The following is a 27,741-nucleotide window of genomic DNA, read 5'->3' on the forward strand; positions in this document are numbered from 1 at the left end:
ATATAGAGAGTATTAGCTTCATGACTATATGGAAGAGCAAACTGACTGAGAATAGGCACAATATTAAGCCTGTATATAGTGTTCCCCTTGTATAAAGATGAAATTTTTATGATCCACGTGTCATACAGTATTATCGTAAGACTTATTTCACCTTCACTTACGGTAGCTTTACCATCCGTCCTTTCTTGTTATTTAGAGGTATGTGAAGAGTTTGTTATATATCTTGTATCGTATTTCTCCAATATACATTACGTATTTTAACTAAGAAGTGTTTCTATCCATTTTCGCTTTGTGGAGAGAGAGAGAGGGAGGGGGGGGGAGAGAATTCTGACTTTGAAGGTAAAATGATTGAGAATTAATAAACATATATATTTTGATGGTTTTATTTTATCCTTATCACTGATTCTCAAACGCCTTGCCCTTGCGTCTGCTTTCATATGTCACTAACATCCCTCACTTATCCCCCCCCCCCCTCGCCATTTATCTCCTTCTCCCTCAAACTTGCTTTTTCGTCATACACTTCTTGTTTCTTTCAGCCGTTTCTCTTTCTCTCCCATTGATCCTTATTCCTTTCCAACCCAGAGTTCTGTCTCCTTCACCCATCCCCCTTCCTGCCTAACCCATCCCCTTGGTCACATCCTCCCTCCTCCCCACCCACTGTCTTCCGTCCCACCCATCCTCTTCCTCCCCACATATCCTCATCCTCCCCCTCCCATCTCCCTTTTCTACACTCATCCTTCTCTCCCACCCATCCCCCTTTCGTTCATCTCCCCGTCTTCCCACCCATTCCTCGGCCTCTCCCTTCCTTCCCACTCTCACACATCTCTCCCCATCCTTATATACACCTCCCAACCCGTCTCATTTTCTTGCCTCCATTCTCCATTTCACTCCTCTTTCCTTTCTTTTTCCTTTCTTCTTTTTTTCATTTCCCCTCCTCTTCCTGTTGCCCCTCTCATCGCCATAATTCTGTACAAATATTAGTGTAATGGTAATGGAATGCTGTGGGTCATTTATGGCAGTTTTATTATAGGTAGAGTGCTTAATTTAGCTGCAAGTTCACGGGTTTCTCTATCTCTCTCTCTCTCTCTCTCTCTCTCTCACACACACACACACACACACACACACACACACACACACACACACACACACACACACACACACACACACACACACACACACACACACACACACACACACACACACACACACACACACATACACACACACACACACACACACACACACACACACACACACACACACACACACCCAATACATACATACACACACACACGTTCATGCCAAATAATTCATTCCTTTTTCTTCTCTCCCTTTCTTCCGTATCTCGTTTCCTCATTAATTCTTACGTGCTTTTAGTTTGTCTATTTATTTTTCATTTCCTCAATTTTATCTTTATTTCTTGATACCTTTTTCTTTTTTTTTCTTTCGTCAGTCGTAATGTGTATTTATTTATTTATTTTGCTAATGTTTATTTTCCGTAATTACGTTTCCATCCTTGTGGTCTTCATTAAGAGTCCTTCCTTGTTTTGTCTCATGTTATTTCTTCCTTCTTTCCTTTCTTCTTTCCTTCATTACTCCTTCCCCTCTTTTCCATACTCCTTCCTTCCTTCCTTCCATCCTTCATTCCATCCTACCATGAATCACTGTACTAAGGTAATGTTAGTGGCTGTTAATATTTATGTAACGTCGATACAGGAGAGAGAGAGAGAGAGAGAGAGAGAGAGAGAGAGAGAGAGAGAGAGAGAGAGAGAGAGGAAAATTCAGATGTGCCTGAGTACAATTATGGAAGAACGAGAGGGAAAAAAAAAAGTGACGAAATTAGTTTATCATCACCTTGCATTAATTCATTTTTGCGTTATTGTGAACAGATAATTAGAATATTCGTTAGATTATATTAGAATATTAAACGAGGAGACAAGATTAGACTATTAGCTTATTGTGACCCCTGCCGAATACATATAATTAGGGACGCATGATTTTGTGTGATAATTATAGATGATGGTCGCATTGTTTCTCTTCCCTCCCTCCCTTCCCCCCTCCCTTCCTTCCTTCCTTCCTTCCTTTATTCCTTCTTTCTTTTCCTCCCTCCCTCATTCTATAGCCTACCTCTGCTTATCTCCAAGAAGATAGAAGAAAAGGAGAATTAAAAAGGGTGAGGAGAAGGGAGAGGAGTTACTGGGAGATAAGAGAGTGGAGGGAGAGAAAATAGGTAGAGATAAGAGAATAAGATGAGGAGGGTGAAGGAAGATTAAGGAGGAAGAAGAAAAGAAAAAGAGGTGAGTAAATGGAAGTAAGGTGATAAGACGATAAACACAAGTGTGGAGGAAGAGAAGGGGATAATGGAAAGATAATAAATGACCAGAGTCATGGAAGGTAGAAGTCAAAGAACTGACCTAAACAGGAAGCACAGTTCTTGTGGAAAGAAGGTGGGACCACCAGAATGGTATGCCTTGTTAGTCTTGAGGCAGGAGTGTGCAAAAAGGACGTTTTCTGAAGAGTTTTAATGTTAGGCATGAGGAAGCTGGAGAGGGGAGGAGATAAATGAACTGTTCTGTACCTGAGTCATCCAAAGTAGAGACAAAGTTTGAACCAGTACCTCTGCCTTATCAGAGAGGGGCGCAACAACAGAACCATCTGAGTGACAAAGAGGAAGAAGTAATATTGCTGGAGAGGTTTTTGGCAAGGTTCCAGATGGAATGGTATGATTTTATATTGAAAAGCTTATTGCACTTTTTTTTCTCTTCAGAAAGAAATGGCGATGTTGCACAGTTCTTGGCAGAAACGTAGACTGCCAGTCCTGCCAGAATCAGAGTGCCAGTCTAGGCAGAAACATACAGTTCACGTGATTCATGGATAGTTTGGTGGCGGTGCTTACTGAAGGCCACCTACCTATTATGGATAGGATAAGAACAAACGTGGTTAAGCCACGGTATTTTGGTATGAGTGAGAAGGCAAGAAAATGGAGCGGATGCTTCTGTGCTCGAGAGAATAAACTCTGTACTGTGTAGAGCACACTAGAAAGTCTTGAACCATGGAAGCAATGGTCATTTCTGAGGAAGGTAAGGAAGTACTGCCTGGAGACTTCCCAGTCCTGAGTACCCATGTGCCGTTTCTCAGGAGAGTCCACATGCCTCATTTGAGTGATACCATAGGCTACTGAGATTAGTCTATGATTGGAGGATTGACATCAGAAACAGAAGGATTAGTTGTAAGAAGGCTGAGTATTTTAAAAACTTCTCCAAGGCAGCCACGTTGCTGTGCAAGTTGCATTCCGGTCATTGAATTAAAAAAAAAATGTAAGATTTATTTTTTTTCACCTGGTAAATCAGTAAATAGGAAAGAGAGCAAAACGTAATGGTGATCATTAGATTCTCCTCGAATAGAAATTTTTCAGAAAGGATCAGTGAAGAAAAACCATTTTAAAAGTAATGTGATGAACAATTTTTAGTAAGTAGATTTTGGAGAAAAGTAAGCATCACATAGGTATGTGTAGAAATTGACACGAAACACCAAAGATATAACTTAGATGTTCGCGGAAGTATCACATTATTATTGCTGGAAAGATTAAGGATTTTTTATATTATTATTATTATAATGACAGAGAAAGAAATACCTTCAGCAGTTTTGTCCCTGTCTGTAGTTTATGAAGTGAGAGTGAGGACAGATAAGGGAGGATAGGAAAGTGAAGCAAGGGAAGGGAAGAACAGAGAAGATTGGGAGCTTAAAATGTGACTTGAGGCTAGAAGATTAAAAAAGAAAAATAGAGAGAAAAAGAAAAGCTGGAGGGAAGTGAGAGGTGAAGCTAAGAAAAATGTCTATAGTTAAAGTCTGATGTTGCTTAGTACCCTCTGCCACACCCATTCACCCTTTCTGTTTCACGCATTCTTTTCGTCCATCCCTTCCCCTTTCTCCCCCACCCTCCTCATTACCATTCCTTCCCATCCCCTTCTCCCCTTCTCTCACCCACCCGTCCGTATTTCTCACTCTTCTTCTCACCCATACCCCTTTCCCTTTCCCTTTCTCTTGCACCCCTTCTCTCCATTTCTCTCGTACCTTCTCAGTAGTCTCCCATTCTCACCTCTTTTGTTCCGCCCATACTCAGCCCCCTCTCGGCCACACATTTTCTCCCTGCCCATCTCCCTTTCTCCCCGCCCATCACCCTTTCTCCCCTACCCATCGTCTTTTGTTAACCCCTCATTCTTCCACATCGGGCCCCTATTTCCCCTTTCCATATATACTTTCCAGCTGTATACCCTCTGACTGTATAGACTACATTATTCTGCTCCTATTCTGATTTGGGTCTATAGAAAGTTCCGAGATGGGAAAGGCACGTTCGGTTCTGAGCATATATTTCGGGTTTGAAATAGCAAGTTCTTTCCAAAGCGAAATTACTTTATTAAAGATAATAATAATGTAGTTTTTATTTATATCATGCATTTAGCGCTGTATAACATCATCTTATCATCCATTTTCATGTACTGTAAGTTGAATCACGAAAGCAGAAGCAATCAGAAGAACAAGTGAAACAATTGTACAGGATCATGTTACTCTAGGCAATAAAAAGAAAAAAAAAAAAGTCCCAATCCCATTGCAAACGAAGTGGGTAGGATCCAGAAACTGTTTTTATTACCTAGCGGTAGTGCGGTAATGGGCCAGACCTTCTTCACTTATTATTCAGTGCCTGTATTAATAAAAACTTCTAGGAGTACTCCTAAAATTACTACTAAAAGTGGTTGTAGCTGAGAGTTGTTTCTAAAAGTTCCTCCTAGGAGGACTCGTAGTAGTAATTTCGCTCCTACCATGAAGTGTTACGAACTCAAAGAAAATCTGCTTAATATATTTTAAAAATTACCACTACAAAGCCTTAGAGTATCAGTATGTAGTTTAAAAATGAAAAACTAGCTTTTATATATAGAAACAACATCTATTAGATCATATATTATGATTCTTAACAAATGTCGATAAAATGGATAAAATGTAAACACATCGTGTGGTCAGGTGATCGTGCCTGCTACCATCGGGGCATCGTGTGTGCATGGTACAGTGACTGTCAACAATGGCACAATTTCAAGATTCCATGGCTGCAGAAAAATTCAGGAGAAAGAGAATCTGGACGGAGGGAGTGTACGAGGGACCTTAACAAACCTCTTAACAATGTGTGGAGCAGTTAGAGCATAGAGTGTTTCCGTTATTACATTGCTCACTGGTGGCTGCGATGGTCCAAAGTCATCACATGCTGCATTTTTCCAGTTGCAAGGTACTTTAATAGTATCAACACTTTCATCTCGGATGTGAGAGGATGGTTTCGATGTGTGGGCCTTTCCAGTACATTTCTCACTAAATCAATAATAAACAGAATGCCCTCATGATCGAAACGGTACCTTCTTACAAGTTCATGATCATCTTACTCCATGAATGCATCCTTCCGAGCTCGAAAATTTATGCGTGGTGGGTGATGTCGGTCAGCCATGGTCTATGTTGTCTTGGTGTTTGAGGGACGCAGCTACTGTGATTACTGTCGCTAAAAGCCCTACTAACTCCTTAAAAGTCCTTGTGGAGGACTTTTATTTTTTAGCGATTTTACGAGTAAACATAGGAGCTGAAAGTAACTTTTAGGAGTACTTCTAGAAGTTAGGAGCCAAATTTCACTTTGAGAGGAACTTTTACTCCTAGGAGTTTTTATTAATACGGGCACAGGTCCTGAAATTTTTGGGCATCACACTGGAGGAGAAACCAAACACTCGAACATGCTTCACCAAATACAAGGTTCGTGATTGCGTTGGTTATGGAGGCTCCCTACCACCTTTTCCTTCCTAATTTCTTTACCTGTTGCGATATTGTATTCGTATGCTGTTTTGCCGTCTAAAATAGTAGGAAAAAGATGCAGATGGCATGAAATTATGTGATACAGAAAATAAAATCGTTAAGGGAGAGGTGCTATATAGCCTTAAGCTGACGGGAAGACGGACCTAAATACCTTATAATAAAACAAAGGAAAAAATATATAGGATACTTCTCTTGACTGCAATTGACTCATGCTGTATGTATCAGTTTGCGGTGGTTAGTTTGAAGTGCACAAGTAAGCCATTGTTGTGTAATCAAGTTTGCCTACACGTTGAGCGGTCGGGGTGAATCCAGATCCCATAATGAGGGTAATTTCGCATTCATTAACTACCACCTCCCTCTCCTCCACTCCAACCTTCTCATTCCCTCTTCCATTGTTTGGCTATTTCCTTCCTACCCCGTTTTTCCTTCGTTTTCCCTACCCAGCAGCACAGAAGGGGATCTGGATATAACAGACGGCTGCGGGTCGTATTCTAGGGTATGACTGGAACTTAACCTGAATGAGCCTCTTGTAGGTGATAAATATTTACATATTTCTTCCTTTTTTCATCCTTTGCTGCCGTTACCATAGCCAGCACAACACTTTCCATTACCATCTCATAACACCACCATTGTTTTTTCACCACCACAGACAACCTCTACCACCGTCACTGTTTATCATCGTCATACCGATAACACCACTTGAATCACCGTCGCCTATAATTCATTCGCTTTAACATGGCCCAAATTGTCATCTTTTTGCATATTATTTCACGTAGCTCAGTGGCAGAAAAAGACAATACTGTGGCTCTACATTCTTTCTGCAGTACTTCTTCGGGACTGGCATCGTTTTCTGGTGTTAATCTGTTGTTATAACTCAACATTCAAGATGGAAGAATGGCGTTTTAGGCCAAGGTAACGTAAACAGAGTACAACACGACCGCGTTTGAAAATAGTACCCACACTCCTACTACTATCACCACCACCACCACCACCATCGCTGTCACTATCATCGCTACTACCCCCACTACCACCTCCAATAGTTGCACCTAGACACTTGCCCCCTAAACCAGAGGATGTATTTTTTGTTATTTTTGTGATCCAGACGGTTTTATTCGGCCTGGGGTAGAGTTAGAGCTGAAGGAATTATATCCTCCATTACCGTGTCACTGCTAGGAGACTCTAATTGAAATAAAGCCTTGTGGTTGCAGCAGGAATATAAATGCATCATGGTGTTGAAGGCGTTAATACAGAGAGAGAGAGAGAGAGAGAGGGGGGCCCCATCCCCTTGTAACGACGTAATGGGTATACTTAGCGGCATCATTATTATCTCTTAACAGTTTTCACCGTGTAGGCGTGTGTTCCGGATTTAGAGATTAGGATGAGCGGGGAGGGGGAGAGGGAGAGTGGCTGGGAAGAGGTAGGGCGAGGGAGGGAAGGGTTGGTGGAGGAAGAGAATGGATAAGTTGGAAAGGGAGCGGAAAGGACTTGAAGAGGAAAGGTTATGGAGTTGTGGACGAGGATGGGAAAATTTTAAGAGGGGGAAAAAGGGAGGGGAGTGAGTAGGAATGGGCGGGTGGGAAGCGGCCAGAGGGAAAAGGGAAAGTTAGAGAGAGAGAGAGAAGATGGAATTTTTGTGGTTGAAGTGATGGAAGAGAATGGGGAAACCGAGGGAAGAGAATGGTAAAGGAGAAAGATTGTAAGGAAAATTTCATACGAGTGGAATTGTTGAAGTAGAAAGTAGGAATAGAATGGATGGAAGTGTAAAAAGAGGGATGATATTGAAGGGAGAGAGGAGTGGGAGGGATAGAGGGAGGATGATGATGGAGGGGAAGGAAGATGGTTGTAACAGTATTAAACGGTATGGGGACAGGAGATACAGTTTCTGACGGGGATAATGGAGAGAGAGAGAGAGAGATGAAGGAGGGGCTATACAGTTACGTCACAAACTCTCTCTCTCTCTCTCTCTCTCTCTCTCTCTCGCACAGTATTTTTTCTTAATCTTATCAGTTAGCCTACTTCATCGTCAAACATATTTCCTATAGTATAACAAGTTTATCCAAGTAGATAACCTCGTTACAGGCCTAAACCCTTATTGTTATCAGTTTATTGTATAGACTTGTCACATTCCTCCTCCCTTACTCATCTCCTTCATCATATGCCTCTCCGCTCCCTTCTTACCTCTCCCTCATCGTCTGTCACCGCTTCTCGCTTCATTCAAGGAGAGACTTCGTGGTGTGTTGTCCTTACCTTATCATTCTCCGGCTGAGTGCAAGAGGAGCCAGTGTACAAAAACCTCATTTTACTGGAGAAGCGGAAAGTTTTAAATCTTCTTGACTGGAACTGACGTAAGCCAACAAACTGCCTCGTGCTCATTCTACCGATGGGGATAGAGTGTATTCCTTTTACCAGTGAAATGTACGTTACTTTAGATGGTGTTTCATGGATCAAACTCTTGGCCTGCCCAACTGCAAACGGCCTTGAAAGAACCAGTAGATAATGTGCTGAATGCTAAATGCTAAATTTCATTGTACTCCTTTGTATTCTTCTGTACCTCCCCCACTCCTTCACTTTCCTCTCCCCTCCCCTCCTTCACTCTCATTTCCCATCCTCTCTTTCACTCTTTTTCCCTCCCCTCCTTCATTCTCCTTTCCCCTCCCCTCACCCCCGGCACTCCCCTCATTAACACCAAGCCGCTTAGTATATCCAGGTCTGCGTAATTTTAGCAGGTAATGAAGGAAGTCTGGAGGGTGAGACGGTCAGGAAGACAATAGGGGCCGAGAGATAAGAGGATGGAATGGGATGGGAGGGAACGGTGGGTAAAAGAAAGTGAAAATGTGGTGGAATGGACCGGGGGGGGGGGGGAATGAATGATAGTGTGTGATAGGATGGAAGATGAGACGAGAGGTAGTAATGGCGTTGTGGGTTGGAAGGGTGGGGTGATAGTGAGAGTGTGATGGGATAGAAAGGTGGGACGAGAGAGGGATAGTAATTGGATGGAAGATTGAGACATGAGAATGGGTGTGTGATGGGAGAGAACGGTGGAACTAGTGTGAGGGAGAGTGTGATGGAATGGAAGGATGGGGCAAGAGAGAGGAAGTGTGTGGTGGGGTTGAAGTGAGGGTGAAGCGAAAGACGAGATAATATTGTGTCCTCAGTAGCAACCGGACGCAAACCCTAGGAACTGCAGTTATCTAGCCACATAAACCGCACGTTCCCAGGAATTTATTCGTTAAAGGTTTGTTTACGTTTTCCTGTACTGTGAAAGTGAGATGTATGACTAAAGTGCGGTGTGCTGTGAGTGGTGGCATTACACTGAAAGCGAAGGGAAATGTTTGCGGGTTGTATTTTTTGCATTGGTGCTGAAATATAGTCAGAGAAGGTTGACGGAGCTTCGTAATTTGACATTGTGAAACTCGTGTGTCTCAGGGAAGTACAGTTTCTCATGGAGGATACCGTTTGGGTAAGGTTTTGCATTACCATGTTTGTGCGGCGTGGTGGTGGTGGGTGGTGGAGGGATATCTTCAAGGCATTATTCGTTTGCATTTTTTTTTTTTTTTTTTTTTTTTGGGGGGGGGGAGATAGTGTACTTATGGTTCCGAGCGAGAGACAGAAAAACGAAAGAAGGGATATAAGGGTACGATGGAAAAGTAGAGAATAAGATGTGATTAAATGGGTAGGAATAAGGTGGAAAGCAGGTACGGATGGCGGAATGACGTAGAAGGACGAGGATTGTGTATAGACGAGATGAGAGATTGTGCGGGATAAGAGGTGAGAATATGGTATGGAATAGAATGGAAGGGAGAGAAGCTAGATGGGAGGGCAAAATGGCCTGGGATAGAAGGGTGGATGGTGGGACAAGATAGACGGACGAGGAACAAAAGCGAGAGGAACGAAGGATGAAACTGATGTTAACAGGCAAAGAAAGTTGGATGGGATAGGGGAGTGGATAGAGGAATAGGATGGTCTATCTATCTATCTATATACCTAGGCTGCTTCCCCCAAGAAAAGGGAGGTAGCCGAGACAGGACGACTCACTCTCCATTTACTCATCCATTCAAACACATTCATTCGCATCTTAGCTCCAAAGGGGAGAACGGACAGAATAGGATGGTAGTAGAAGAAAAAGAATGGAAAGTGGAATAGAATGGTTTTAAAAAATGAAAGGTTAGGATCACAGGTAGGATATTGGTAGCAGACATGATAAGTGTAACGTGGATTGAGAATGTGAAGTATATTGTGAGACATGGCATTTTTTTTTGGGGGGGGAGGGGAAGGGGGCTAGATGATGGATAGAACAAGGGGTAAGGGAAGTATGGGGTATTAGAGTATGAGGTGATGTCTAGAATGGGATATCTAGTAGAAGAATGTATCGGGAATGAGAGTGAGAATATTTGAATGTGAAGTTGTGATATGGGGGATGGAATGAGAGGTGGAAGTCTGAAGGAAAGGATGAGAGTGTTAGTACTATAGTATATGGTAATAAATTCAGCGATGATGTGAGGTATAAAAATTGGAGAGTATGGTGTAAAAGTTGGGTGTTAAAAAGGGAGGTGATGTTGTGCAGGAACAGAGGATTATGAGATGGAAGAGTGGAATGAGGAATGAGAGTATAGGATGTTACAATGTGAAGTGGGGATGGAAATTGGAGCGAGGGAGGGGAATGTGAGTTGTAAGAGCGGGAAGAGGGATGACAAAGAGTAATGATAACTTGGATACCTTTCTGGGTAGCGAAGGGTCGAATAATGAGAACTTGGAATAAGAAAGACCTGATATGTTATCTATTTGGACGTTGAGACTGTAGTGAGTGTAGTAGGGCAAAGTGGAGCACGGTAGAGTAGGAAAAGATAGGAAAGGTAGTGTGGAGATAGTGTAGGGCAAGACAGGGTATGGCGGGTTAGGGGAGAGGAACGTAGGGCATGGTAAGGCATATAAGGAAGGACTGGGAAGATCAGGTGGGTTAGGGAGAAAACAGGTAAGGTGGGAGGGCAGAGGAAAATTTTTAAAGACAGAATAGGTGGGAAGATTGGTCGGGATTTGGGGGGGGGGGGGGAGGTAGGACATAAGAGGGAAGGAAAGCGATGCATGGCAAGATGGGGTCGGTTGAGATGCGACAGGGAAGATACGGAGAGAACAGAGCACAGCACAGAAAGGCAGGGCAGAGCGGAACGAGATAGAGCAGAACAGGTCAGGCAAGAGCAAGGTAATACAGGGTCAGGACAGGTCAGATGAGGAGAGGACAGAAGAGGGCGGGGCAGGGTAGGGTGTGGTGGGGTGCGTGTATGCAGGAGGGCAGAAGGCTGAGCGGTCCCGTGGCTGTAATTACCCAGCAGCTGCGACCACGCCGGAGTCACCATTAAAATATTACGAGACACGGCAGCACGCCACCTATAGTGCTCTCCCCACCCCCACGGGACCCACCACACCCTCACAGGACGCTCCTCACCCCCACCCAACCCTCCCCACCCTCACAGGATCTACCCACACACTTCCCTCTCTGCCTCCATCCCACCCCTGCCATTACGACATGCCCCACCCGACTTGCTTTACTCCACCCAGCCATGCCACAACCCACCCTACCTCACCCCATTCTGCTATGCTATGACGTACCTTACTGTGCTGTACCGCACGGTACTATGCAGTTCCCCAGTGTTCTATGCTATTATCCATCTTACTTTGCTGTGCTCCACCTTACTGTGCTCTATTCCGTCCTACAGTGGTGTACTCTTTTCTACAATATTATGCTTAGTCCTCAGCGCTCCGCCCTTCAATGCAATGCATCGTCCTACAGTGCTGTGCTCCGTCTTACATTGCTATGCCCCGCCCTGCAGTGCTATGTTCCGTCGTACAGTGCTATACAGTGCCTCCCCCTGCCTAGTATCACAGTACCCTACCCGGCTCCATAATACCGTATTCTGCCATGCTTCTCCCCTCCCTACTCTTGCAGTGCCATACCTTCTCATACCTCCCCATCCCACCCCACCTCACCCCAGCCAGTCACACACAAAATCTCACCTCGCCGTGCATCCATCACATTCCCACAGTGAGACATAGTTTCATCACACAACGTTCCGTGTCATGCCGTCCTTTCCCACATGCCTTCCACAACATTGGCTGCCTGTCACTCCACCGCCCAATGCATCATATAGTTATTTCTACGTCTCCCAGGTTCTGCACAGTGTTTCACCTCATCTGACCGTTAAATCATCTTGGTCTTGCCTTGTTTTTTCTCCAGACCTTATCTAACAGGATGTGCATTCTGTAGGTCTTGGTTACAAACTCGACGAAAATCTTGAACTTAAACAAACTGGGCGATCGTTGACCTTTACCATGAACGATAACATGGAAAATGGCGGCTTTCTTTACAGCGTTGGGCATCTGCTTGCAAAGTTAGCAACTGTGATTGATAATTGGTGATTTTGCATGGGACACGTCACGAGAGAAGGGCATGATGATTGTGGTGGGGACGCTGCTTGAGGGAGGCAGGAATGCCGCAGATGTTAAAAAAGAAATGAGAGAATTGTAGGCGGAAAGTGTTTTGCAATAATTTTTATTGTTTCAAATGTATACCGTTCTGGAAAAATGTTTTTACAAGCTAAATTAGGTGTGTAATCTCGCCTGACAGTTTAATTTGCTATGTTCATACTGCGACTGCCCCTTACGTTTTGAAGACCACAAAATCTTAGACTTCCACCTATATGGTGGCGTGTGGGGTGGGGGGGAGACGCCGACAGATTCAAAGTTGACGAAAAACTTCCCACTTCACAACCATAGGTCGTCTCTTAATATGAACAAAATCGTCTGGTGGCAGTATGGTTACAATAAGAAAAATGTCATGGTAACGGAAGGGTTGAGTTTCTTTTCTTATTATGTGCTATCACTTCATGCAGCCCTCTCCAGCTACCCCCACAGCCATCATCATCATCATCATCATCATCGTCGTCGTCGTCGTCGTCGTCGTCGTCAGCCACCATCCCTTAACCTACTTTCCCCAACCCTTATCCTTCCTGTCTTCAGTCCCCATACTACTCCAATCATCTCTATGCTCACCTCTCATCGCCACATTCACCTGCAAATTTGTCCCTCGAGTCTCATTTTCCCTTCCTTAGCCTACATGCTCTTTTTCTTAGTCCTCATTCCACTCTCCTATCTCTCATTTTCCTGTAACTCTTCCCAATCCTCATATTCCCCCCTTCCTAAGTCTCATTCCCCATCCCTGGCCTTCAATCTTCCCTTTTTCGTCCTCATCCCCATCTCCCAGCCCCCCCTACCCTCCCAGCCTTCCTCAACTCCCTCCTCTTACCTTCTTACCCTCTCAGCTCTCCCCTTCCCTGGCCCTCTTTAGCCTTTAACCACCTTTGCAGCCATCCACAAGTTTCCTCTCATCCTTCCCACCCAATCCCTCACCCTCTCTTTAGCCTTCGTCCTTCTCCCCAACCCTTACCCAATCCTCCCCAATATTCGTCAGTTTTTCCAACTCCTCCCTTTCCTCCCGCTTTCCCAACTCTATATAACGCTTCTCCTATCTCTCTCTCCCTTCTTCATTCCCCTCTGTCCCTTCCCCATACCTTCTTCCCTCCTCAACTTCCTCTTTCCCTCACCCACATTTTGAGCACACAGGTCTGAGTATAGTAATCTCTCCATAACACTGAGGTCTTCAAGGCTACACCAGCGATTAGACTACTACAGCACCTAAAAGAACTGCTGTACTCTACCTTGTAAAATGCTAAATTATTCTCAGGCATGCGAGGCACGGATGGTGGACTGCGCTGTGTTATGCTTTTATTTATTATGCTTACATTATGAAAAGTGTTGTGTTATGTAATTACGCGTTTGTGCTCAGCTGGTTTATTGCAAGCAGAAATGGTGGAAATATTATTCTGTTATGCTGTACGTAGTGTATTGTAAATCGCCCATGTTGTATGTGATGAGTATAACCTCTATATATATATGTTATTTCGGTAATGTGTGTGTGTGTGTGTGTGAGAGAGAGAGAGAGAGAGAGTTCAGGTCACACACACACACACACACACACACACACACACACACACACACACACACACACATTTCGCAGATGTCAGTCATTATAACAGCTAGACATCCATTACTTATTACCTGTTTTATCTTTACTACTATTTATTTCAGCTTATTAGAGACTTTCCGATTTTTTTTTTTAATGTGTCCGACTCTGGGCATAGGCTTCACAGCCTGCTATCAAGGCCCAGCAGTCCTCCTACATACCATACACCTCTACATGTCACCACTTCGGCGTTAACACCCACCGTCCATATTGAATACATGCTAGGGCTGTCTCATACAGGACTGGTGTATTGGTACTAGCGGGGTATTTTTACGACATGTCAGCGGGTCTTCTGGTAGATCAGTAAAGCCTGATTTAATTAAATTCAAATCCTTAAACTGTTCCTTACGCCAGCGGAGATTTGAACCTGGGTCCGTTAGAACGGCAGGCCACCTCTCTTGGAGGGGTTAGATAAAGCTTGCATTAATTTTTTCGGTACGAGATATCTTTGTAAGTTGAATAAAATCGTCTTAAAGCTGGCAAGAAGACGCTTTTTATTGAAGGGTTTAATCCAAGAAACATTTTTATATCCAGAGTCACGAAGTACGTCTCCTGTTAATCTCTCTCTCTCTCTCTCTCTCTCTCTCTCTCTCTCCATACAATTTTATTTCAGTTAGAGGAGACTTTTCGAACCAAAGTGGGTTTATAATTATTTTCTTAATTAACTCTTTCTCTACACAAGACTCCCCCGCCCAAAGCTGAATAAAATCGTTTGGAGGTGGCAATAATCTAATAAATACAGCATTGAGCTGAAGGGGTTAAGTGGGCATCATTACAGTAAGTGAGCCATTAAGGGGAGAGATTAAAGGATGGACCAGCTGGATTAGGGACGGCCCACTTAAGAGGATAGAAATGGACGCACGATCTTGGCTTTCGGGATGGCGTCTGTTGTTGTCTGTGATGGATGTGAACGAGGCAGGTCAGCCGTAATGGGTGCTGGGCCTCTTTTTGTGGTTTGTGTGTGTGTGTGTGTGTGTGTGTGTGTGTGTGTGTGTGTATGTGTGTGTGTGTGATGCAAAACGTTGGGTTAATGAAAGCAGTGCGATCTGAGCTTGGTCTTGTTCGTGTACTGCATTTTGAAATAGCACTCAAATCGTTCATCCTGCGCACCCATTTACAGAGGCTATATTCTCATGGCCCCTCTCCACCCCCACCTTCATTCCAGCTTTTCATACCCCTCCCCACCCCCACCTTCATTCCAGCTTCTCATATCCCCCTCCCCACCCCCACCTTCATTCCAGCTCATCCCACCCACTGCTTTGTCTCCCACACCGATTTCTTTAACACTCCTTTTTGACGCCTTCACTAACTAAACCTTTCCACTGCATTTACTTCACTGATTTTACATCACCCATTTTTCACGGCTCCCAGTCCCACCCCCCACGCCTTGCTTCTTTTTCTCTCTTTTATCCTCGCTGGTTTTCTCCATTATTTTCTCGTTCATTTTCTCCTTATTTTCTTGCTTGTTTTCTGTCCACATTTCTTGGTCTTATTCTCTTTATTTTCTTGCTTGATTTCCTTCCTTAGTTTATTTTCTCTCCGTAGTGTCTTGTTTGTTTTCTCTCATTTTCTCTGTCCTGATATTTTTTGCACGTTTTCTCCTTATTTTCGTCCTTCATTTTCTCCGTAGTTTTTTTGTTTTTTTTTCGGAATTGCATTTTTCTCCATATTTTCTTGCTTTTTTCGCCTTATTTTCTTGCTCTTTTTATCCTTATTTTCCTGCCCGTTTATCCTTAATTTGTTACTCTTTTATCCTTATTTTCTTGCCCTTTTTCTCTAATTTCTTGTCTTTTTTCTCCCCATTTTCTTGCTCTTTTTCTTCTTTTTTCTTGCTTATTTTTCTTCACATTTTCCGCTTGTTTTCTCCTTATTTTCTTGCCTCTCTTTTCCTTATTGTCCTGCTTATTTTTCTCCTTATTTTCTTGTCTTTTTTCTCTTTGTTTTCTTGTTCTCTTTATCCTTGTTTTCTTGTCCATTTTCTCCTTATTTTCTTGCTTATTTTTCTTATTATCTTGCCTTTTTCTCCTTATTTTCTCGTCTCTTTTTTCATGATTTTATCCTTATTTTCTTGCTTGTTTTCTTGTTTCTTTACTGTGTTTTGTCCTTATTTTCATGCTCTTTCTCCTTCATTTCATGCCTTTTCTCCATATTTTCTCGATTTTTTTTGTTTTTCTTGCTTGCCTGCCTCCTAGCGTGCGTGTCAGGTTCCGGGCGATTTTCTTGGCAGACCCGTTTACGATTTTTTGTTTCGTTAATTTAGAGGACTTGAAAAAAAGGCTGTTTGGCCATTGATCAGAGGCATTTAGAAGCAGTCATGTCGAATTAGCGCCTGATTTGCTTTATTCTCTCTCTCTCTCTCTCTCTCTCTCTCTCTCTCTCTCTCTCTCTCATTATTATAATTATATTCCCCTTGTTTCTAGGTGTAAAGAATATTATATTTAACTATATATATATATCAGTTATCGTTCTGGCCCAAATGAATGAATGTAATGTTACTATTATTATTATTGTTACTATTATTATTATTTTATTATTATTATTATTATTATTTTATTATTATTATTATTATTATTTTATTATTATTATTATTATTATTATTATTATTATTATTATTATTACAGTTCGTCCTATGTAAAGATTAAATTGTTTGTTGCCGTCGTTATTGTTATTGTAGTTGCTGTTGTTACTGTTGTTGTTTCTATTATTGTTGTAGTTGGTGGTGGTGCGTGTGATGGATGAGCATGTGTATTGTTTCATGCGGTGGTTGGAGATAATTAAGGGACTGAGGACTGATTATTTAAAAGCTCAGTGCTGGGGGTAGGGGAGAAGGGGTGTGGGTGAGGGAGTAACGGGAAGGGTGAGGGTGAGAGTATAAGGGAGCTGAATGGGGGTGTGGGTGAGGGAAGTGAGGATGAGAAGGATGAGGGTGAAGATGTGTATAAAGATGTTGAGGGTGAGGATGAGGATAGTAAGGATGTGGAGGTGAAGAGTGAAGAGCGCTGCTGTGGACGTGATGTAGCCTAATACAGATAGGGATGAAGGTGAGGATGGGGTTGTATGAGGGGGAGATTGAGGGAGAAGAGAGAGGGTGAGAATATGGCAGAGAACGGTGAAGGTGACGATGGATGAAGAAACTTTGGTGTGTGTGTGTGTGTGTGTGTGTGTGTGTGTGTGTGTGTGTGTGTGGTGAAGGGGATTAATAGTTCATAAGAATGTATGGAAGTGTACGAGTATATATTGTGGTTCAGCAATGTCTTTGAGTGTTGATTCCATTCGTATACTGTGTGCATGTTCGTGTTCCAATGTATATGCTTCTGTACTTGTGCAAATATGTTTATATATCCACTTCATTTTCATTATGTTTTTGGTTGATTTAAAATTTATTATGAACTGCGACAAAATTTTCGTTCACAGAAATATGCAGACAATATATTTTTGAACAAGTGGTGCCAGGTGCAACAAACCTCGCCCGACAGCAGTTATTTTATAGCCGCTAAATACTGATTCGGTAGTGCCATTGAGTGCCAGTACATAATCAAAGTCTAAGATAATGGCACAATTGAAGTGGAACTTGTTATCTGTCGGTTCACTCAAGGTCAAAGGTCATAGTGCCAAATGAAAGCCCATATGAGACTTCCTTTGTCTTGATAGTAAATATTTCTACCTTCACCCAGTTTTGAGTTATAGCCCCCTGAATACCCGTGACCTTGAGTTTGGTCTTTCAAGATTACTTAAGGTCAAAGGTCATGGCACCAATTTAAAAAAAAAACCATGTGGGCCTTCCTATATACTGATAATAGTAAATATTGTCTTCAGTTAGTTTCGAGCTATAGCCCCCTGAATATCTGTGACCTTGAATTTGACCTTTCATGGTCACTAAAGGTCAGAGGTCGTGGTACCATTTGTAAGCCCATATGGGACTTCCTTTATATTGATAATCGTAAATATCTATCTGCAGCCAGTTTCGAGTTATAGCCCCCTGAATATCCGTGACCTTGAGTTTGAGCGTTCAGGGTCACTCAAGGTCAAAGGTCTTGGTGCCAATTCCTGTATGTTGATAATAGTAAATATCTCTATCTTCAGCCGATTTCAAGTTATAGCCCTCTGAAATCCGCGACTTTAATTTTGACCTTTCAAGGTCACTCAGTTACCTCCAAATTCAGTCACTTCCTTTTGGAACAGTGCCCTGATATCCTGAAAGTTTCATGTAATTTCATTCAACCGTTTTTCTGTAATGTTGCTTACAAACAGAGTAACAAAGAAACACGACCAAAACAGTACCTCGCCGGACTCCGTCCTGGGTGCGATAATTAAGGTAAAAAGTAAAAAAATATAGAGTTAGACTAAGAACAAGGTGGGAAGGTGGCGTGTTGTGGGAGGAAGGGATCGTTGCCGTGAAGGAACAGACATTCGTTTAGGGTCATTAGTCAGACAACAGACAGGCAAATGGCGTAAAATCATTGTCAGAAGAGTGTAAGGCGTGAGGTTTTAGTGGCAGAACAAAAAATCACGAACTAAACGTCAGTCCAATTTTGTGTTACGTGAATGCAGTATAAAATGTATGAGATGCTAAACCCTTTACCCGGCACGGTCCATGAAGTTAATTAAATGCGGAATATTTCCTTGTCTTATTTTTTTTGCTGAGTTGGTGAGGATTAATGGTTCGTGAGAGATGAATGAGGTGAGAGAGAGAAAGAGAGAGAGAGAGAGAGAGATGGAAAGAAAAGCCATGAAGGAGAGAGAAGTTTGTGCAGATGGAGATGAAGCAGAGGAGGCAGGCGGGAGAATAGTGAAGATGAGGGGATAGAAGGGAGAGAGGAAGAACAAGGAAGGGAAAATGATGGAAAAATGAGAGGGTAGCAATGAGGGAGGATGGGAACAATAGATTAACGAGGTGAGGGAGGCTTTGATTGAGCGAGGGAGGTGCTGGTGGGGACGGGTTGCTGGGAGAGGGAGGGAGAGATTGGAGGGAGGAAAGAATGGGGAGGGAGAGAAAGGGGGATGGAGGGAGAGGGAAAGAGCGGGTTGAGAACGAGGGAGAAGTTGGGGAAGGGGGGAGGGAGAGATGGAGGGGAAAACTGAGAGAGAGAGAGAGAGAGAGAGAGAGTAGTGTAGGAATGGTAGTTGAAAGTTGGTTGTAGTGTACTTGATTGGGGAAGGGAAGAAGAGAAAGATGATAGGAGAGGGAAAGTAAATTCAGAGGATTTAGAAGGAAAGGAGTTGAGAGGGAAGGCTTAAGATGGGGAGAGGAAAGGATTGGAGGAAGGGGGAAGTGGTGAAAAAGAAGAAGTGAAATGGGGCCTAAAAAGAAAAGAAAAGAAAAATTGAATGGGGTAGTGAAAATTGTAAAGGAAAAAAATGAGAGAGGACGAATTAGAGAGTGTAGGAAAAAGGAATGGGAGTAAAGGGGGAAATTGGAATACTGAAGAGGAACAGACGGGAAGAGAGACGTGGATGAGAACAAGATGTAGAAAAGAGAGTGACGACACGAGGAAAAATAAAAGGGAGCATGGCAAGGTAGTGATATTGAAATTAGAAGAAAATTCAGAGAGAGAGAGAGAGTAATTATTTTCAGCATCAACTTTGTCATCATCGCCGACGCTCTGCCCTACAAAGGACCTTTTTGAAAGGGAATGACCATGACAGCGTATATCTATCTATCTTTCTAAACAAACAGATAGATAGTTTGCCCCTCCGCATTTTCGTACGCTTTTAAATACTACTCTTGCTCCTCCATCTCTCTTAATTATGCACTGTTACACCTTTTTATGTATATCACATACTAGCTCGCATTTTTTCAATATTATTCTCAGTCTCTTTTGGTTTCAGAGACGTTCAGTGGCAGCAGGAAGAGTCATAGAAAGAGTGAAAATTAATCTCACCAGTGCATAAGTAAAAAGATAACAGCATATCCAAAAACATCCATGCACCGCAGTAAAACACACACACACACACACACACACACACACACACACACACACACACACACACACACACACACACACACACACACACACACACACACACACACACACACACACACACACACACACACACACACACACACACACACACACACACACACACACACACACACACACACACACACACACACACACACACACACACACACACACACACACACACACACACACACACACACACACACACACACACACACACACACACACACACACACACACACACACACACACACACACACACACACACACACACACACACACACACACACACACACACACACACACACACACACACACACACACACACACACACACACACACACACACACACACACACACACACACACACACACACACACACACACACACACACACACACACACACACACACACACACACACACACACACACACACACACACACACACACACACACACACACACACACACACACACACACACACACACACACACACACACACACACACACACTACTCCTTCCCCTGTACCTCACTTCCCCTATAAATCCCGCGCTGAGAAAGCCCCGTAACCACCACCACCACCCCTTCCCCACCCTGGCCATTTCACAAGTACCTACGAGTAATACACCTTCACGCTTCTCAAAGACTTCACTCCTCACTGAAAGAATGGCGCAGAATACGAAGGCAAGTTTAGGTTAGGGGATTTATGCCTTGTTTGACGATGAAGTGAAAGAACATTAACCTTTGTATCGTCAGAACAACTCTAGTAATGTAGCGGTGTTCTGAGCAACGCAGGACGAGTGTAAGCAGCTGAGAATAAACCATAGAAGCCTGCTAGGGTTAATTTTGTTGCCATTAACCTTTTCATGGTCAAGACAGCTCTAGTATTTTATTCCAGCAAACGCCAAACGATTTTATACAGCTGAGAGTGGATTGTACGAGTCACAGCATAAAAAAAGAGGATATGACCCCTTCAGTTTCATGACGTTTATATTATTGTTATTATTATTGGTTGTTATTATTATTTCCTGACGAGTTTATGAGTTTTGAGAGGACTTTTTTTTGAGCTGCAGTGGTTTGATATAGCCGTCATTAACCCTTCCACTGCCAGGCATCGCGAAAGCCGAATTATATCATGTGGTGGTAGATGAAATATAACGAAAAATACGTCATCGAAGTGAAGGCATTAAAACGAAATCTTGGGAGAATGTAGAGAGGAAGACTAATTGCGAAATCGAAAGCTGAAGTGAAGTAACCAGTAGCGAGATTGAAAGCAACAGTGAAGTAACCAGTAGCGAGATGGAAAGCTGAAGTGAAGTAACCAATAGCTGGATGGAAAGCTAAAGTGATGTAACCAATAGCGAGATGGAAAGCTAAAGTGAAGTAACCAATAGCGAGATGGAAAGCTAAAGCGAAGTAACCAATAGCGAGATGGAAAGCTAAAGTGAAGTAAATAATGTTGGCTTGGAATGAGCAAGAGACTGTTGATGGAATTTTGGAGGTTGTACGAGTATTATTAACGGCGTTCGAGAGTTTGTAAGATTTATAGTACTTCTTCCTTCAAGATTTAGCCGCACATTTTACTTCAGCAACACCTTGTTTTACGTTGATGGAAATAATTTCGATAGAGATAGATAACAAGCAAGGGAATGTTATGGCGAAATACGCAAAATAATCTAAGGAAGAGGCGCACTCCCCTTCCCTTCCCTTCCCTTCCCTTCCTTCCTTCCTTCCTTCCCTTCCCTTCCCTTCCCTTCCCTTCCCTTCCCTTCCCTTCCCTTCTCTTCCAGATTTCCTCTCTTCCTTCACACCTCTGTTCTCAGCTTCATCTTTCTGCTTCCTCCACCAGTATTTTCTTTTCTCCTTCTCATATTCTTCTTTACCTTTCCTCCCTCCCTTTTCTTCTTCCACTGTTTTGACCCCTTTCCGATTTTCCCTTCTGTTTTTTTCCTCTTTCCTTTTTTCCCATCTTTTGTCCTCCAACTATAGTTTCCTCCTTTCCTCCCTCCCATTCTCGTTCATTTTCTTTCTCTTTACCTTTCCTCCCTCCGCTTTCAACAATTTCCTCTTTCCTTTGCCTCTATTCTCATTCTCCTCCCGTCATAATTGCCTCCTTTCTTCTCTCCCTTTCTCACCCTTACAAATTCCTCTTTCCTTTTCCTCCCTTCCTTCTTGCCACCACATCTTTCCTCCCTCCCTTCAACCATCACTTCCTCTCCTCTCCTCCCTCCCTTTCAACCTGCATCCCTCTCCCCTCTCCCTCTCTCGTACCTAAATTTCCCTTTTCTTAGTCTCTCCCCTTTTCTCTTCTTAAAATTTCCCCCCTTCTCCCTCTCCCCCATTCTTTTATCTCCCCAGATGTGAACTAATCGAACTGGGGGGGGAGGGAGTAGGGGGAGGGGAGACTGCATTGTTGGATGTCTTTTGTTAGTCTTCGTTTCTCGACCTTTTTTCCAGCTTTTCTCGTCAATCCCTATTGCTTTTCTCTCTCTCTCTCTCTCTCTCTCTCTCTCTCTCTCTCTCTCTCTCTCTCTCTCTCTCTCTCTCTCTCTCTCTCTCTCATCATCCATCACCTTCTTATCGGACTTCTGTTTCTTCAGCCTTTTCTCCATCATTCTCTTCTCTTATTTCTACAATGATTTGCTCAATTTTCTGTCCATCAGTTCTCCTCCTCCTCCTCCTCCTCCTCTCCTTTTTCTTCTCCTCTTCTTTTTCTTCTTCGTCTTCTTCCTTTATATTCTAATCCGCCAAACTCTCCTCGGTCAAAAATTCACACCAACCCCATCATTGCACCGGATTAAAAAGCGTTTCACAGCCTTTATAGCCGACTCGATCCTCTTCACGCAACACGGATCGTAAATTTCCCGCGCTATTCACGTCGCAGTGTTATTAGTTTACCTTGTAGCGTTTGTACTTTTTCATCCCATTTTTTTATTCGTGTGTGTGTGTGTGTGTGTGTGTGTGTGTGTGTGTGTGTGTGTGTGTGTGTGTGTGTGTGTGTGTGTGTGTGTGTGTGTGTGTGTGTGTGTTTTGTATATTCATGTTTTGTGGAAGTTGTTTTCTGTATTTTCGATTTTGGTTCAAGTTATGGTGCTTAATGTAATGAAAAAATATTGTGGCACTTTCATATTTTAAGTGCCGTAGTAGATTTTTTTTTTTTTTTTTTTTTTTTTTTTTGAGGGGGGTTTATGTTGTGATCCGTTTAACATTGTTTTCGTTCTTCGTAAGTATTGTATATTTTTATTAAGGAACATTCTGAAATTGCTTAATATTTTTGCTGTTTAGTGTTTTGGGAGGGGTTATTTTATTCATTGTTTTTCCCGCTTTATGTGTAACGGATGTATCGTTTTATCAGAGTATTTGAAGGTGTTTTGATTTCCTCTTTTCTTGAAACGAGTGTTGTTTGGGAGGAATGCGAGTATTTATTGATCTTAGTTTTTGTCCTTCCTCCTTGGTAGCATTCTTGACTATCTCTTTTGAATGAAAGCTGCTTTGAAGGTGTATTAATAGACCGTTAGATGTACGAGTGAAGGAAAATGAATGGATGGAGGAGGAAGAAAGGACTGTTTATAACATAGGTATTTCTATGATTAGTAGTTCGTAAAAGAAGGAAGAACGAATGAATGTTTATCCCATTTATTGTGTAACTGAGTAATAGTTAAATGCATACAAAAATAAACTATATTCTTTCTGCTTTCACTGGGCCCATGTTTTCGTCCTTCAGCAGTTAATTTAGCGTAGCTCAGTGACAGAAAAGACAGCGCTACGACTCTACATCCTTCCCATGGCAATTTTTCGTGACTAGCACCATATTACAGTCATTCAAGATGGGATGGTAATTGTAGGCAAAGTTAGAGTAAAATGAGTTTTAATTAACTATCCCCTGGTCGATGGACGGATGTTATGGATTTACGGTTGTATTCTTGATGGCATAGAATCCGTAACACCTCTTCCTCAGCGATTTATTTTGCATCGTACACCATTTTGCCCCCGTGTATGTTACCAAGGCAAAGGACTGTATGTCGATTCTGTATATAATTAGATAAAATAAGAGAATAATAAGGTGTAATATGTGTCTAGGCATCTCGAAATGAGCGGATTTTGAACTTGACTCTCTGTTCTTTTGTTTTTATTTTTTTCTTGGAAGAGACGGTCTTGCGGGTTTCTAGCCTGCATAAAGAATAAGTAAATAAATCGCTGAGGAAGACGTGCTACGAAACCTCCAATGCCACCTAGAACACAGGCCTTCCTAGTTCACATCTTAGCTTATGGGTACCGAATATCAGTCACCGAGACGCTTTTGGTTGTCCTACTTTACAAACATCACATATCTGTCGTAAAGCCCCAGACTAGTGATTTGCAGGATATAGGGGAGAGAATTTGGGGTAAATAAAGGAGTTAAGGCCAAAAGATGAGTTGATGAGGGAAGGTGTGTGTGTGTGTGTGTGTGTGTGTGTGTGTGTGTGTGTGTGTGTGTGTGTGTGTGGTCTCTTCCTTTCCCCCTCTTGTCGCCTTCCTAATCTTTTTCCTCTTCGACATCATCCCTTCCATGGTCCTCATAACCCCAAACTGTAATAGATTATATACTCACATTATTAGAACATGCTATAATAGGACATGTGTACGTACTTATTTTTCCCGTAAAGTACATTTACAGTATGAAGAACAGTGGATAAATGATAGAGAAAATAAAGATGCAAGTGCATATATCTTGCATATTATTATGGTGTCATAGTATATAAAATCATAACTATAGGTATGTTCTTTCATTAGTGAAATGCGGCATTAAAAGATTTCAGACAACACCCAGTCCACCTTGTAATCCTCGCACTCTCCTCCGCTCTCTGTTTATTTGTTTCCTCCTTCCCCTCTGATTCAGTACTGTAACCTCTTAACTCCAAAGGTCTCTCTTAAACTAAATCAGATCGCCTGAGTTAGCCATAATAAAACCAGTATGAAGCTAGTTTTCGCACATAACGAACAAGCGAGCTTTTGTGGTTGTTTTCCAAATTGCACAGTGTTACGGTGTTGTAACAGTTTTGTGAATCATGAAATGCAAAATTGAATTGATCGACCAATCATCTTGAGAAAAAAATCACTGCTGTACCATTATTAGGTAAAAAGTTATTAGTCACTCATAGTAATTTACCGCCCATACACCAACAGTAAACTTCACTCGCTCGTAATAAAGACAGATTATTACCGAAGGGAGTAATAGAGGCAGTTTAAAACCTCTTCACTCCCGCGAGGCCTCTTCATATGGACAAATTAATTTTATGGTAGGTAAAGTAAAATAAGAAGACATCCTCTGGGTAAAGGACCAACCCCCTCCCTCGCCCCCTCCTGCTGCCCCCTTCTTAACCCCCTCTCCTCTGGTGCCCTTAGCCGGAGGGAAAGATAAAAGTGAGAGGCATCATTAGCGTCAATTAACTGAGTGGTGGAGCCCTCTCACGTCTTCATTACCCGCACCAACAGGAAGAGGAGGAAGGAAAGGAAGGTAGGAGGAGGGAAGAGGCAATGCAAGGAGGCAAAATGAGGAGGAGGCGCACTGCATTGGCATTAGACAACGAGGAGGAGGAGGAGAGTGGTAATGGAAGAAGATAACGAGTAGTAGGAAGAGGGACGGGGCGAGAAGGAAAGAGAAGAAGGGAGGAGAGAAGAGAAGAGAATATGATAGGAAGAGAAAGGAGGAGGAGACGGCGGATATTGACACAAATGGCGAGTGAGGGAGGAGTAAATGGAAGAGAATGGTGATGATATGAGAGTGAGGAAGGTGAAAAGGGACAGAGGAAAGTGGGAAAGAAGATTAACGAACCTAAAGAGGGGTTGAAGGGTTGGAATAGACGAAATGAGGCGAAAATTGGCAGAAAATAGAAGGGGAGAATGTTGGAGCGAGGATGAGAAGGAAGTGGGAAAAAGGGTGATGGGAGAGGGGAAGGGGAGAGAAAAAAGGCGAGATGAGACAAACACCAGACAAGAGGACAAACAGACAGACAGACAGATACAGACAGGAGGTAGGGAGGAAAGAAGATTAGATGAGTGGGAAGATAAATGATAGAACACACGGAAGGAGAGAGAGAGAGAAGGGGAAATGAAAGTGAGGAGTGGAAGATAGATGAGAATTATATTAAGACAAGCAAGGAGAGAGAGAGAGAGAGAGAGAGAGAGAGAGAGAAGAGCGTGGAGTGAATAGAGGGTGATGAAGGGCAGAGAGGGGAAGAGAGAGGGTTGTTGATGTTCTGTACTTAATAAACCCCATTACCTCCCCTCGGTTTAAGAATAGCCAGTAATTACAAGCATCATTAGCCACTGTTCTGTCATAATTTAAGCTACTTTTCTCGTACTGGACGCCAATTTCCTTATCTGTGCACTCATTAACTCCTTCCCTATAATGATGTCTTTTTGTTATTATTATTTATTTATTTATTTATTTATTTATTTTGCTAGAATGAGCTTATTTTACTCAGCTAATGAGAGCACCCTACGTAGTGAAGGGGCTAATGAGCGGTATTTTGTACTTCACCCTAAGCTAACTAAATGCGTCCATGGTAACATATAAAATATAAAAAGGCGTCATCGCTGTGAAGTAGTTGACATCCCTTGATATTGAGGTCTCTTTTTATTGTAGTTAGTCATGCGTAGGGCTGATGTCAGGGCTGCGTTGTATTCGCAGTTTTGGCCGTGGCACTATACGTCACTTTGGAGTGCAAAGTGTGTGTTATTTGGGGGGTGGGGGATGAGGATCTCACAGCTATCTGGGGGGGAGGGCAGATTTTTTTTGTTTTTTTTCCGTAGTTTGATTATGCATCTTTTTTCCTTCTTCTTCATTCTTTCCTATACCACGATTTTTTTTTTTTTTTTTCAGACCGCCATTTTTTCCTGAATACACGCCAGTTTTGTTCCATTGATTAGCACCATTTTTCCCCCTACGTCACATCTGTTTTTCTCCTCTGCTGACTATACAAACACATCGGTATTGTCTGTTTACTGACCACACATCACGTATTTTTCCCTTATTTGACCACCTTCTCTCCCACTTGCAGGAGCACCTAGAGAGCCTGTTGAGCCAGTACCCTAATGTGGACAGTGATGTGGTGTCGCGGGCCCTCTCTCTCGCCCATACAATGCTCAGTAAGGAATCCAAATCACTAGGCCTTCCAGATTTCCCCATACACAACCTCGATAGAGTCATCGGCATACTGGTGAGTGTTCGACTTTATTCATACTTAAACTTGGCCTAAGCGTACAATCTCTCCATCCTGAATGCAGACTTGTTACATTAGAGTAACGCTAGACTGTAATGTTAGTCACGAAGAAGTGCTGTGGGCAGGATGTGGAGCTGCATTTTTTTTTTCCCCCTACCACTGAGGATTGTATTGTAAGTGTCTTTGGATATTTCATAACAGCTCTTCCTTAATTATATATCCTGCACGTTCCACCTCAGTATCTTTTTTTTTTTTTACGTTGTTTATAGAAACTGTCGGTATTTAAGCGATATAAGTGCCATATAGAGAAGGTTAAGGTGTATTGTGTAATACAATATATCGCCTAGGAAGAGTTGCTAAGAAGCTTCCAAAGCCACCTTGGATACGGACAAAATTCGAGTAGAGTTTTACTTATGCGCTAGCATTACTTTCTTTCTTTCTTTTTTTTTTCTTTTTTTTTTTTTTTTAATCCAGTCTCCAGACGATTGGGGCATTTTAGGAAAGGCAAGTGATAGCGAAGGGGTTTACCTGCACTGACAGACAACTCTCTTACTGTATTCCAACAGACGTCAGAATACTATATTTATCTAAGAATGAGTTATTGCTGGAGTATACAGGGTCTGTACCTAACCCCTCTGTTTCGAAAGG

General features: G+C 42.6%; 1 protein-coding gene across 1 annotated transcript in view; it reads left to right on the plus strand.

Annotated features, from left to right (window-relative positions):
- c12.2 (von Willebrand factor A domain-containing protein c12.2) overlaps positions 1-27,741 on the plus strand; it is a 464,393-nt gene that overhangs the window by 311,859 nt on the left and 124,793 nt on the right. The window contains exon 7 of the mRNA XM_080280343.1: positions 26,932-27,090. Within this exon, the coding sequence (XP_080136469.1) occupies positions 26,932-27,090 (159 nt within the window). The remainder of the gene's footprint in view (positions 1-26,931; positions 27,091-27,741) is intronic.

This window comes from Coenobita brevimanus, chromosome 84 (genome assembly GCF_032717465.1).
Source record: "Coenobita brevimanus isolate Jiangsu-jjx chromosome 84, ASM3271746v2, whole genome shotgun sequence".
In the NCBI taxonomy this organism is placed as follows: domain Eukaryota; kingdom Metazoa; phylum Arthropoda; class Malacostraca; order Decapoda; family Coenobitidae; genus Coenobita; species Coenobita brevimanus.